At 39.9% G+C, this 14,251-nt stretch overlaps 1 protein-coding gene across 4 annotated transcripts in view; it reads right to left on the reverse strand.

Moving 5' to 3' along the window:
• LOC127575929 (sestrin-3-like) overlaps positions 1-14,251 on the reverse strand; it is a 102,900-nt gene that overhangs the window by 25,245 nt on the left and 63,404 nt on the right. For all 4 annotated transcript variants that reach the window (XM_052026185.1, XM_052026186.1, XM_052026183.1 and 1 more), the window contains 3 exons: positions 13,005-13,187; positions 8,662-8,898; positions 4,021-4,168 (listed from right to left, as the gene is read on the reverse strand). In XM_052026185.1, coding sequence (XP_051882145.1) covers positions 4,021-4,168; positions 8,662-8,898; positions 13,005-13,187 — 568 coding nt within the window. The remainder of the gene's footprint in view (positions 1-4,020; positions 4,169-8,661; positions 8,899-13,004; positions 13,188-14,251) is intronic.

Below are 14,251 nucleotides of genomic sequence, written 5' to 3' on the forward strand. Positions count from 1 at the left end.
CCTCAGGCAGTGTTCCAGATTTCAACCGCATTTTCCTCAAATCACCTCCAAATCTCCCATCCCTCGACTTAAATATTTGCCCTCTGGTTAAAGACATACCTGCTAAAGGGAAAGTTTCTCTCTAACTACCCTATCTATGCCCCTCATAATTTTGTATACTTTAATCCCCTCAACCTTGTCCGCTCTGAGGAAAATCAACTCTGTCTAGTCAGTTTATCCTCATAACCAAAATGCTCCATCCTAGGCAACGTTGTTGGTGAATATCCAGTGGAATCACATTCTTCCTCGAGTGTGGCAATCAGGAAACAACACAGTGGTCAAACTAATGTCTTATATAGTTGTATTATAACCTCCCTACTTTAATATTCTGTGCTCCAGTTAATGAAGGCAAGTATCCTATTTGTTTCATGACCAAATCATCTACCTGTGCTGCTACCTTCAGGAATCCTTGGATATGTACACCAAGGTTCTGATGTTCCTCAGTATTTCCTAGGGCATCATCTCATTTTTCAAGATTAAATTTCATTTGTCATTGCTTTCACCACCTTACCACCACGTCAATAATCATTCTGTAGCCAAAGAACACCCTCCTTCCTATAAACAGCACCGCCAGTTTGTGTCATCAGGTGATCTTACAAATTATACTTCCTGCTTTATCTCCATATTATTAATGTGTACAAGAAACAGAACATGATTGAATACCAATCCCATGTTACACCACTGGTCACAGGCTTTAAATTGAAAAAGCAACCGTCTACCACCATCCTCTAACTCCCATCACCAAGCCAATTTTGGAAATTTGCCAAATTGTCCTGGATGGGCTCTTATCATCTTCTGGATCAGTCTCCCAAGTGGGGCCTTGATAAGGACCCTACTGAAGTTCATGAATGACTACATCAACCAGACACATACTTGGTGACCTCTTTGAAAATTCAATAAAATTAGTTGCATGGGATCTCCCCTTATCAAACCATGCTGCCTATCCTTGATTAATCCCTGCGTTTCTGAGTGCAGATTAATCCTGTTCTTGAGATTTTTTCCTAATAATTTCACCATCACTGATACTAGATTCTGTAATTACCTGGCTGCCCTTCTTGAATAAAAAGCTACCACATTTGCTGAACTTCAATCATCTGCCCCCTTTTCTGTGGCCAAAGAAGATTTGAAAATTTCTGTCAGAGGCTCAGCAATTTCACCCACTTTTCCTCCTAAAACAGCTTGGGATACATCTCATCAGGCTCTTGGGATTTAATCAGCCTTTAAGTCTGCTAAGATATCTAACATGGTACCACAGCAGAGTCATTTTCTGTCATAAATAGACAGACATACAGTAGCATATAATTCCAATACTTGGCAACTTTCTGCTTTCTAATGCAGAGGTCAGGTATTTTGTAATGAATTGCTGATCAAATCTAGGTACGTCTTGGTCTATTTCGCTCAGCAACTCATTGAATAAAGTCAAATCAGTTAAAGGGTACAGTTTTCTATTTAATTCATAATCTGTTAGCCATTAAATAAATTATGTGGCAAGGTTTCAAATAGGTACACAGTGTGCATTTTGTCTCACTAAGTGATGACAGTATTCCTTTGCAAGTCAATACAGAGGATAAGTCAATCTAAAACAACAACAGATGACTATTTAAAGCATCACTGTTTTGAAGCAAATATACAAATGGCTTTATTTGTATCCTACTAATTCCCACAATGGTGGTAATTGGCTTAATTGCAATAGGAAAGAATCATTTTGCTAGTGTAACTAACCTGAATGCTTTTTAAAAAAAAATTCTCCTAAGAGCATATGAGAGTTGATGGCAAGATCAACATTTAATATCCATCCTTAATGTCTTGGAGGTCCAGGCAATGAGCCACCTTCTTGAAATGCTCAAACTTTGTGATGAAAATGCTGCTGCGTTGCTGGTAGACAAAGACTTCCAGGACTTCAAGGCAGCAGTAAGTGGACAGTGATATATTTCCGTGTCAGGATGGTATGCAATTTGGAGCAGAATATGCAGCTATTGGTAATCTGATGCCCTCAATCTTGTTTTTCTAACTAGCAGAATTGAGAGGTTTTGGAGATATTTTGGAGTGCTGCAGTGCAGCTTGAGCACACCACTGGCAGAGGATGCAAATAGTCAGAGTGGTAGAAGGAGTGAGACTTGCTTTGAACCTTGAGCGTTGGAGAAACACTCAGCCGGATAAGTGAAAAGCATTCCATCACATCCTTAATAAGTCTTTGAGATGGTAGAAAGGCTTTGTGGTTTCAGGAGGTCTTGCTTTTATAGCCGTGGTACTTGTGTGGTTAGTCAATGGTGACCTCCAGGATGCTGGTGGAGATTGGTAATGTAAGTCTTATTAATAATACTCAAGTCTCTCATGGCTTCAGTCACTATTATTTAGAGGAAATTTGGGGGCCAATTTTCAACTAAATGTTGCCTGTTTCTTACCCGAAAAGCAGATATAAAGTGGCACAATAGAAATATTAGGGAATGATATTAATACGGTTTAAATATTGGGAGTAAGGCAGCATTCTGGTTATGTTACAGGACTGGTAGCTAGAACTTACATTACAAAGTCTTCACTGTTCCATGAAATAGTGCCCTCACTTCACTAGTACAATGTCTTCTGATGGCAAGAATATTACTTTCCACTGATCAGTCCATCCTGAATATTGTCCAGGTCTAGCTGCCTGTGGGCACAGGCTGCTTCATTAACTGAGGAGTTGAGTGGAATTGAATACTCTGTGATTCATTAATTAAAGCCACTCAATGGTCAGCATTTTGTTTTCACTATTACATGATTACAGCCTTACTAAATGTTAGAGATTCAGGAGTTATAATTTAGCAGCTATTAATTCAAACAAGAACCCCCAGTCTTCAGTTATTAATGTAAATTGCAAGCAGTAATCAGATTGAAGTTAAAAGGACAGCTTTGCAAACAAATAACACTGTGTACAGAGCACAGGTTACTAGCCCCACAGCAGGGACTGGCTGCTCAAGAGATGTGGTTTGCAAAGCGAAGTGACCATGAGACGTTCTCATCTGCATCAGCCAAACGCAAGACAATGAGGTTATGTTAATTGGCCTGCATCAAACCAGGCAACCATGGCTAAGTTACTTTGCACCATTGTGTCCAAGCTCAGGGAAGCTTGTAGACCAGACTGATATCGTTACTTAGCACCGTCAAACATAGTCACAAGCATATTTGATCGATCAATAGTTGAGATATTTGTGTACTCAGAGAATCAGCCCTCAGACTAATTTTGGGTGTCAGGGTTCTGTGTCCCCAAAAGCTGTTAGACCATCCTTGTGAATTATTTTGTCCCAGCAAAGGTGTTTGAACAGAGGTATCTCCCATTGTAGATACACAACTCAAAGGAAGCACTGTCAGACTCAAAATATTGAAGTAAATGATATCATTGTAGCTACTGAAATTATATTGAATCACCTGCTGTTACCTTTGATCCTAAGGGTATAAAAATGTGACTCGGCCAAGAGGGTCTCCAGAAGAATGCCTGCTTGTCATGATGAATAAAGACTTTTATATCACCAGCTTCAGTGTCTCACGGGTGACTGAGATCACAGTCACAACACTAAATGTCAAAGTCATCTATTGTTTTATCTGCCTTCTTATCATTTACATAAAATTTTGACAACTGGTTTCCATGTGTAGGTCAGTAACCAAAGCAGCAAAGTTAAAGAAAAGTTTTTTTTAAATGAGCTCTGCAAGTTTTTATGATATGGAATCCATTACTGGGTAGGGGAAGTAGATTCTAACTTTCAAATAGGGAATTGGATATTTACCTGAAGAGGAAAAACTTGCAGGGTTAATGAGCAAAAAGAGTGGGATTAATTTGTTAATCATTCCAAAGAGGCTGTACGGGCACAAAGGGCTGAATGTCTCCTTTCCTGCTTCATGATAAACTCAGTTGCGTACAGTTCTGATCAGTGGTGGTAAGATTCAAAGCAGAATTGTAAATCACCTTGAAGATTAACATGAGATTGCAAACAAAGTTTGAATTACCTCCAGCAACTACCAAAAGACTCTCCTTTTTCTCTTTTTCAAAACGTGTTGCCATCTCCTCTTGTGATGCTTCTTCCTCTTCATTCTCCTCCTGAAGTCTCTTCATTCTCTCCATCAGAGCCTCCAATTCACTGACTGAGTCAGAAGTCTACAGAACCATAAATTGATCATATGTTAGTGCTATTATGGAGGACAGTACTGCAGTATTCTGACCGAGATTTGAATACCATACACAGATTACTTTACCCACTAAGTAGAAGCTGGGTTAAAAAATAAAACATATTCTTGTGACATCTCCTGCATACAGTGCAAAATAGAAGAATGCACAAATACAAAAGAATAATAATTTCAGAAATACTGTCCTGAAACAGACTGTTGTAAAGCACTGTCATGGTAAAGGAGATTTGAAATTATACTGTGAAGAAAACACCTATAACCCAAGAGATCATGTTCAGATCATCAAATATTTTTCAGGAGAATTGCTGTGCCAGAAAGTTCAACTTTCTTTTTCTGATGTCATAACTTACATGCATCTCCTGTTTATCCTTACTATACTATCTTCTTTTCAGATTCAGAATGGAGATAGAAAATAAGCACATAGCAAAAATGAGCTGCCAGCTGTGTAGACTGACTAATGTACGAATCAGAAGATCACGCCCATTTCCACCAGCCTGTGGCTCTCACCACTGACCATGAACGTTGCAGTTGCTGAGTGACAATTTCCCAAGAGAAGGTGGTTACTGTAGGGAAAACAGATTATATGTTCCAAAGGACTCTAAATTTCAGCAGCAGGATGATCCCTTGGATCCCTCTAGTGCGGAGTCAAAACAATGAACTGTGTCAACTGTTGAGAGAAGGGCAGGAGCCAGATCACATCTCACAATTAAAAATGTGACATAGAAATCCTTCAGCACGTGTGCAGTGTACTGAGGTAGCACTGCACGGAGGACATGTGCTAATTTTGGGCAAGGTTTTGAATGATCCATGTTCTAATACAAATAACAATCCAAGTATTTTGTGCAATGGAAATGGGAAATCCTGGCTTTGCACCCACACTTGTGCACAAACTGCATGCTTGGTCTTTCCTCCACAATATCCAATTATGGTGGAAGGGGGAGATCAGAGGAGAGGGTGGACATCGGTGGGCGAATATCAGAATGCAAAGATTTGTTAGAGGAGAAAATTGCAGAAAGTGGAAACTGGTCATGGCGAGAGGTGTGTGTGTGTGTGTGTGTGTGTGTGTGTGTGTGTGTGTGTGTGTGTGTGTGTGTGTGTGTGTGTGTGTGTGTGTGTGTGTGTGTGTGTGTGTGTGTGTGTGTGTGTGGAACACACTGGATATGAAAAGCAAACAGAAACAACACTGTGATGAATGGGTTAGATCTTTATTGTTGGATTACTACTGACCATGTCCCAGGTGGTGAAGACCCATTTTTTAAAAAAAATACAGCAGCAGGCTTTATCCTATTTGTTCTATTACACTAGTTGAGGCCCATGCATTTTGATAATAGTGTACATGCAGCTTTTGGGGGGAAAAAAATATCACACAAATGGTCTCTGTGCTTATGCACATTCATGTGGAGGTCTATGCTCCATTTTACAAAGACACACACTGTGTAATGTACCCATTCATCACTGTGTGGTTACATTAAATTCTACTGTGTAGTAATCTAAAATATGTTCATAACAGAATTTCTAGGCTCAAGATTGGAAAGAGAATTGTTTTTATTTCCTTGGCTCCAAATTACAAATGCTGTTTTGGTGGCTAAAATCCAGAAGATATCCAGAAAAAGAGGCCAGACTAATTTCCAACCTCAGGGAAATTCACAGGGTTAATATTAACCTTCTTGGTTAATTCACTCTGACACAAGGCAAAATACAGTTAAACCTCAATTTCTTTCTGAAGGTTTTCTTCATTATTCCCCAAGAGAGTGGCCTAACGTCACTGGTACAATTCTCTAGATTACATTGCCAACAGGTCAACTCTGTTTCATCAATAATCATATCTTTGTAAAATTGATTGCAGATTATGCAAAAAGGCATAGCTCCCTCAACTTAGCTCAACATGTTAAAACACAGAATACATTTTTCATAGTAAACTTAAATAACTAAAAGTTGTTAAATTTTCAATGGGCCACAACTTTTACATCAAGATACTTTTGGCCTCTAGTTAAAAGGAAATGTTGTGAGCAGCTTGGCTGGTGGTGGAAATGTTGGTGGGAACAATGACCATAATTCTATAACTTTCAAGGTAGCTATGGGAAGGCATAAAATTGGTTCTCAAGTTAAGCCCTTAAATTGGGGGAAGACAAATTTCATTTAGGGGTAGGACATGTACAGTAAGTGGTAGGGCACTAAGGAATGTTGACGAATAGAGACCTAGGTGGTTAAGGTCCATAGTTCCCTGAAAGTGGCAACACAGATAGGTTGGCTGAAGAAGGCGTATGGTATGCTTGCCATCATAGGTAGGGGCACAGACTGTAAAAGTTGAGACATTACATTGCAGCTTTACAAAACACTGGTTAGTCTGCACTTGGGAGTATTGTGTGCAGTTCTGGTTGCCTCAGTATAGGAAGGATGTGGTTGTGCTGGAGAGAATGCAGAGGAAATTCACCAGGATTATGCTGGACTGGAGGACTAGTTATGGGGAGGGATTGAATTTGTTTTCCCTGGAGCAAAGGAGACTGAACTGAGAATTGCTACTGAGAATTACAAGAGGAACAGATAGGGTAGACAATCAGAATCTTTTTCCCATGGTAGGGGTATTAAAAACAAGAGGGTACAAGGTGAGAGGAAGGAGTTTTAAAGGGGATACAAGGGGAAAGTTTTCAAAATACAGAGTGGTTGATATCTAGAACTGACAGCCAGAGGAAGTGTGGAGTCACATACACTCACTGCTTTAAAAAGAGACATTTAGACTTGCACTTAACCAGGCAAGGCATAGAAGAATATGGACCTAGTGTGGGCAAATGGGATTAGTGTAGATGAGCAAACAGGTCAGCATGGATGTGGTGGGCTGATGGGCCTATTTCTGTGCTGTACAACTCTATAATTTATAAAAAATAATTGCTATTGATTTGAAAGTTGAACAAATATTGGGAAAAGAAAAAAAATAGGAACACAAAAATTACAGGCAGAAAAATAAAAGCCTGAATGGTCAAAGTATCAAAATTTAAGTTAATATTTCCATGTTCCCAAGTTCATTCTCCTCAGGCACCCAGAGAAACATGGAGGCACGAGAGACTACAGATGCTGGAATCTGGAACAAAAAAAACACTGTTGGTGGAACTCAGTGGGTCGAGCAGCATCTGTGGAGGTAAAGGGCTAAGGGGATAGGACAGAAAAAGACTTGACAAAGTTGGATCAGCTATGATCTTATTGAATGGCATAGCAGTCTCAAGGGGCCAAATGGCTTATTCCTATATATCTTATGTTCTTAGGATAGCTAAAAAATATATTTTTTTAAAAATTTAAATTATTTATTAAATTTTATTTACAGCGTGGTAACAGGCCCTTCTGGCCCAATGAGTCCACACCTCCCATTTTTAAACCCAAATTAACCTACCCATACGTCTTTGTAATGTGGGAGGAAACTGGAACACCCGGAGGAAACCCACGCAGACACAGGAGAACGCACAAACTCCTTACAGACAGCGACGGGAATCAAACCCTGATCGCTGGCGCTGTAATAGCGTCGTGCTAACCGCTACGCTACCGTGCCACCCCTGTTAAAACTACTTTTTGTAAGAAGGCACCCTTATAGGCTGGAAACTTCTATCCTCAATTCCAACTTTAAGCTGGTGTTTTATCAACAACTCACCCAGGGAAAATAGATTTCACATTCACCCTAGAAAATAATTCATGATTCATGAAATCCATCTTGGCTTTCCCTGCTCCAAGACAAACAAGACCAATTTTTCATTTTCACATTCACCCTCAGAAAGAATTCATGACTCATTAACATATCCACCTTCACTTACCCTGTGCCAGGACAAATGATACCAATTTTTCCAATTCCATACACACAGAAAGTAAGGCATTATGCTCTACAAGTTCTAAGTGATTAATGCCTCAATATTGGTTTAGGTCAACCCTATATGAAAGCAACTCTCCTTCTCCTGCCACTCCCTCGTTTAGTTGCTTATGATTAGTGTCCAATTTCCATCTCTACCTTTTTATTTTACTCTCTATTTGACAGAGGAGATTTAACAAAGGGACTCTACTCAGTAAAGAAAAAGAAAATATTTAAAGACCAGCAATAACATTGTGAGTAGTTTCCTTTTACTGTCTCTCTCGTTTGCTTTGATCTAGGCTTAATCAGTAATAGTTTAATATGTGGCCCATATTAAATACGTGAGAAAGAAAGTGAGGATGGTGAAGACAAAGATCAAACAGACTGATGACAGTAAATGCCTCACAGGGTCCAAGTGGTTCCTAAGCGAAGCAACCAAGTACTTACATCTACTGCATAAGTGGTTTTACAAAGTTCCATAAATGTCAAATCCAGAAATTATACATTCTAAAAACAGTACTGCACCAATTTTCATTATAATACTTAAAATTACCCTAAAGATAAAGAAAGAAATTAATTTTGTTAATTTGTTTAAACATTTATTATAATGATCTTTATTTCCCTGCACTAACCCCAGGACTGTTCTGCACAAATACGACATCTTCCACATGGCTCTCATTGGTGCTACTGCACACACAGAAGTTGCTGACGACTGGTGCTCTGAAGCTGTGGCTGGTATCTTGATCAATCTCTGGATTAATGCCACTTCCAAAGACAAAACTTGCCAAGGCATGATAGTGCGCTAACAGCACCATGGCATGCACCAACTCAGCCAGGGACCAGCTGTTCTCCCCCGTTTTAAGCAATTTCTGAAAATAAAGAAAAAACAATTATTTCTTACTTCTTGTGTACTCAAGCTCTTAGTAATGCACCTACCTTCTTCATAAAGAAGAGTGAAAATGATACATGGGTCACAGAGCTACTGGCAATCAACTTTAAAAATACTTCAGGAACAGAAGAATAATGGTGTGCAATTGAAACATTTCACTTTATTGACATGGTATTTTAATGATTAAAAATCATTTCATCCACAAATCCATTATCAGATGTTGGATAACATACAAACAGAAATCTTCAAATAAAAAGCTAAAATACTGCAGACACTGGGAATACAAAGTAAAGAGTGCTGGAAATATTCAGCGGGTCAATGACCATCAGAACTCTGATCTGCAAGGTTAAGCTGAAACGTTAACTGTTTCTCTCTCCATAGATGTTGCCAGATATGCAAAGCATTTCCAGCATTTTTTTATTTTTCGTTCCACATTGAATGCATTGCACACTGTTATAAAAATGGGAAGTTTATAAATATTTAGAGTGATTAGAAGCTTTAAAATGACTCAGAACATGGTACCCGGGAGTACAAATCTGTAGGTTTTGCTAAGGTACAGCAAGTTTTAGCATGGAGCAATGTCCATGAAGTGTGAACTTTGAGAAAGGGACTTCAGTGAGGAAAGGGCAATGATGCAGATTTACATTTTTAAAAATTGGTTATTCCAGTTTCTGCTTGGTGAGGTAATCAAGCAGAAAGAAATATGGCAAGACAATGGAGACCTGTGGAATGCACATCCTGTACCACGTGGGAATTTCAGGATGTTTCCCATATCTGCACAAACATAGGCACAGAAGGTGCTATCAGCTGGAGGAGCTCCAGCTCCAAGCTTGCACTTGCACAACAGCTGATATCCAACCCAGTGTTCTGCATTTGGTATTCACAATGTGGTCTCTCCTACACTGGAGAAACCAAACACAGATTCAGTGGCCAGAAATACTTGTGTTCAGTCTGGATTAGGTGATCCTCAAACTTCCCTATGCCTGCAACTTTATCACTCCAATCCACTTTCACTGGGACCTTTATCTGTAGCCTCCTGCTTTACAATGAGGCCCAATGCAAGCATGAGCAGCAATACCTTGATGTCAATCCGGAAACACTGCAGCATTCTGGACTGTTGGTGATCTTGCTTTCTAACTGTGCTCAGTTGAGTTTTTATGTTCTCTTGTTCATCATCTTTTTCTTCAACTACCCTCATTAATCTATCAACTGGATAACCTCATGTACAGCTTTCTCCATGGCAACCACAGCCTCACCCTGTCACAGATATTCCTTTTGTCCTATCCAACCCGGTCACACTTTTTGCTATTTAAAACTAAATTGGTATCTCTTTCTCAGTTCTGACAAAGGGTCTTCAAACTGAAATGTTTGCCTTTGTCTTTCCAGTAATGCTGCGTGGCCTGCTGAGGGTTTCCAGTATTTTTTGTTTTTATTTCAGGTTTATAGAGTCAGAGTCGCACAGCACGGAAACAGGCCCTTCGGCCCAAATCATCCATGGCGACCAAGATACCCATTCAAGCTATTCCCATTTGCTCGCATTTGTCCCATATCCCTCTTAATCTTTCCTATCCATGTATTTGGTATTGGTTTATTATTGTCACTTGTACCGAGGTACAGTGAAAAGCTTGTCTTACAAACCGATCGTACAGGTCAATTCATTACACAGTGCAGTTACATTGAGTCAGTACAGAGTGCATTGATGTAGTACAGGTAAAAACAATAATAGTACAGAGTAAAGTGTCACAGCCACAGAGAAAGTGCAGTGCAATAAGGTGCAAGGTCACAACAAAGTAGATCGTAAGGTCATAGGCCATCTCATTGTATAAGGGAACTGTTCAATAGTCTTATCACAGTGGGGTAGAAGCTGTCCTGAAGTCTGGTGGTACGTGCCCTCAGGCTCCTGTATCTTCTACCTGATGGAAGAGGAGAGAAGAGAGAATGTCCCGGGTGGGTGGGGTCTTTGATTATGTTGGCTGCTTCACCAAGACAACGAGAGGTAAAGACAGAGTCCAAAGGAGGGGAGGCTGGTGTCCATGATGCGCTGGGCTGTGTCCACAACTCTCTGCAGCTTCTTGCGGTCCTGGGCAGAGCAGTTGCCGTACCAAGCCGCGATACATCCAGATAGGATGCTTTCTATGCTGCATCGGTAAAAGTTGGTGAGAGTCAAAGGGGACAAACCAAATTTCTTTAGCCTCCTGAGGAAGTAGAGGCACTGGTGAGCTTTCTTGGCTGTGGCATCTACGTGATTTGATTAGGACAGGCTGTTGGTAATGTTCACTCCCAGGAACTTGAAGCTCTCAACCCTCTCGACCTCAGCACCATTGATGTAGACAGGTGCATGTACACTGCCCCCTTATACCTGTACCTGTCTAAATGTCTTTTAAATGTTATTATTCTATCTGCCTCACTGGTAGCTCATTCCATATACACATCATCCTCTGTTTGAAGTTGTCCCTCAGGTCCCTTTTAAATTGTTCCCCTCTCACCTTAAACCTATGCCCTCTAGTTTCCATTCCCTTTCCCTGGGGAAAAAAAATTGTGTGTATTCACCTTATCTAAGCCCCTCATGATTTTATGTATCTCTGTAAGGTCACCTCTCTATCTCCTATGCTTCAAAGAATAAAGTCCTACCCTACCCAGCCTCTCCCTAGAACTCAGGCCCTAGAGTCTTGGCAACATTCTTGTAAATCTTTTTTTTCCCCAGCATCTGCAACTTTGGCACACATTTCAAGAAGTGGTCATCCCACAGCTCAAAAGAGTTTGATTCGAGTTGGACTGGGTTACTACCAGACATTAAAAAAAAGAGCAGGCAGGTGATTCTGGAGACCCAGACAGTATTTTGCTCTCAGACAAGTTATTGGTTCCAAACATCAAAAAGGGGGGGGGGGTGAAGGCGAAAAAAGAGGGTTCCATCGCGGGGAGTGCAGTCAGAGCCAAGAACATAGCACCATGGCTAGCTCAGAGGCGAAAGATTATAGAACAATAGATATAGGTGATTGTATAATTAAAGGAGGGCAAACAGCCAGAGGTAATGGTCCGTGTTGGTGCTAAGTATTTAGGCAGAGAAAGGGATGAAGTCCTGCAGGCAGATTTTGAACTCGGAAAGACACTAAGAAGCAAGACCTCAAAACACAACAGTCAATCTCCAGTGTTGTGTTCAAATATAGAAATAGGACAATGGTGGTGAGGATGCATGGCCAGATGGTGCAGAAAGGAGGTACTGGGATTAAAAGCAGAAAATGCTGGAAACATTCAGCAGGACAGGCAGCATCTGTGGAGAAAATAGAGTTAACATGTCAGATTTGGGACTCTTCATCAAAACTAGGAAGAAGAAACAAATTAGGTTTCAGCAGCAGAGTTGGTGAGAGTGGCGGGGCTGGGGGTCTGATGAGAAGATGTGTAAAACAAAGGGAATATTTTTGATAGGGTGACACCAAATGAGCGAGAGATTTAGAGGGGATCCAAGGAAGAGCTTTTTCCACTAGAGGGTGGTTGAAATATGGAAAATACTGCCTGATTTGGTGACAGAGGCAAGTACTTCCACAACATTTAAGTAATGACTAGATAAGCACTTGAATCATCAAGGCACAGAAGGCTAGAACCAAGTGCTGGTAAATGCAATTAGTACAGATTAGTTCTTGGTGTTTGGCTTGGATACAATGAGCCAAAAGGCCTGTTTCTCTGCTGTATATGACATGTTTTACTGCAATTAATATTTGTGTCTCCAACTAAATCTCTATTTAACCAGTCATTAAACATTGCATCCAAAGTAAATGAAACATAAAATTCCAGTGTTTCCTTATCATTCACTTTCAACTAATCACACAGGGGAATTTTGAGAAATAATGTAAATGAGCAAGGGTGGCTTGCAAAATGTTAAAGCCTCAAGAGTTATTCAGCTCTTTATAATGGAAGATAAAGAAACAAATCTCATGAACATTTGATCCTGAACAGCCTACACCTTCTATACTTCTAAAATAAAAAACTTTTGTTTCTCTTTGAGTGCAGGCATACAGAATAACATGTTAACATTTCCAGAAGGCCACAAAGAGCATTCAAAAGCAGAAGGGTGTTCAAGACTTTTACCTTAATGTGTTCCTTAGTGATCAGCCAGGGTCTGTGGGCAAGGATTTTGTTGACTTCGTTGAGGTTTTTCAGTTTCTGGGGGATGTACTCCAAGCCACTTAGCCATTCACTGTCTCCACCCACCTGCAAGAACTCATTTATATGCATGTTTACCAGATAGGAACACTGGTGCCTGGCAGCAGCCTAGTTGGAAAAGATCACAAGAAGACGACAGAATCAGCAGTTGTATTAAACAGTCTGAAAATGAGTATGATGAACATGTAGGGTATCGAGAAATCTTGCAACTGAAGCAGTGTGCTAAAATCAGTAGCTGTACACCACAGGAGGACCCCACTGTCATTGGACTACAGGTACACATGGATTTTAATTTCCACATTTTGAGATGTCATAATGTAGTGGCAAGCAATACACAAAGAATGACAATTTTTTGCAGTCAAATAAAGAACTTCAAAATCCAACACATCCATTGTTGTACAGTACCTTGGCCAAACACTGGAGGAAAATTTAACATAGAAATGTTTTCGGGAGCTTTCAAAGCCACAAAAAAGGAGACTCCTTTCTTTTTAAGAGCAGCTCCATTTACTTCAATTAGAACTAGAATTCTATAGCAGCCTGACTCCATAAATAAAAACTACGACTGGTAACTCTGAGTGCTCCAAAAGCAAGTCTAATCTGAAAATGCAAGCTTTTCACAATGCCTCAAAGTGCATATTTTGTTAGATGTCTAAAGGAATACTTTGTAAACAGTCAATTTGCCCTAGCTTTCCCTTAAAAATGTAAGGTTGCTGTTTTGATTATAACTATCTAATGTTGGCTTGTAATGCAATGTTGGCTTATATCACTGATATAACCCTCCCTTATACTTGGGAACAAGATCAATTTTGGATTTTCGAATTTGATTTTACAAAAAAATGCATTTTGACTTGCAAGCTGAATTTGGTTCAAAGCAAATACAACATCTGGTCACCAAATTCTGAGCCTGTGGGTTTCTCAGAATAAATGCTGGCAAAATAGCAGAATACACCCACATTACCCTACCCCAAATGGTAAGTGAAAAAGTATATTTTGCCCTATTTAAACTAAGAGTACACCTTGGAAACAAATTTCTGTGGCTACCTATTAATAACAGCCTAATCACATGGAAACAGTATAGTTATAATGGAATAATGTGGTATATAAAATATCTTTAGGCAGTATGAATGCAAACCATAATTTTCATAGCTCTTTTATAAGCTTTCAAAGAACTG

This window comes from Pristis pectinata, chromosome 11 (assembly GCF_009764475.1).
Source record: "Pristis pectinata isolate sPriPec2 chromosome 11, sPriPec2.1.pri, whole genome shotgun sequence".
Lineage (NCBI taxonomy): Eukaryota > Metazoa > Chordata > Chondrichthyes > Rhinopristiformes > Pristidae > Pristis > Pristis pectinata.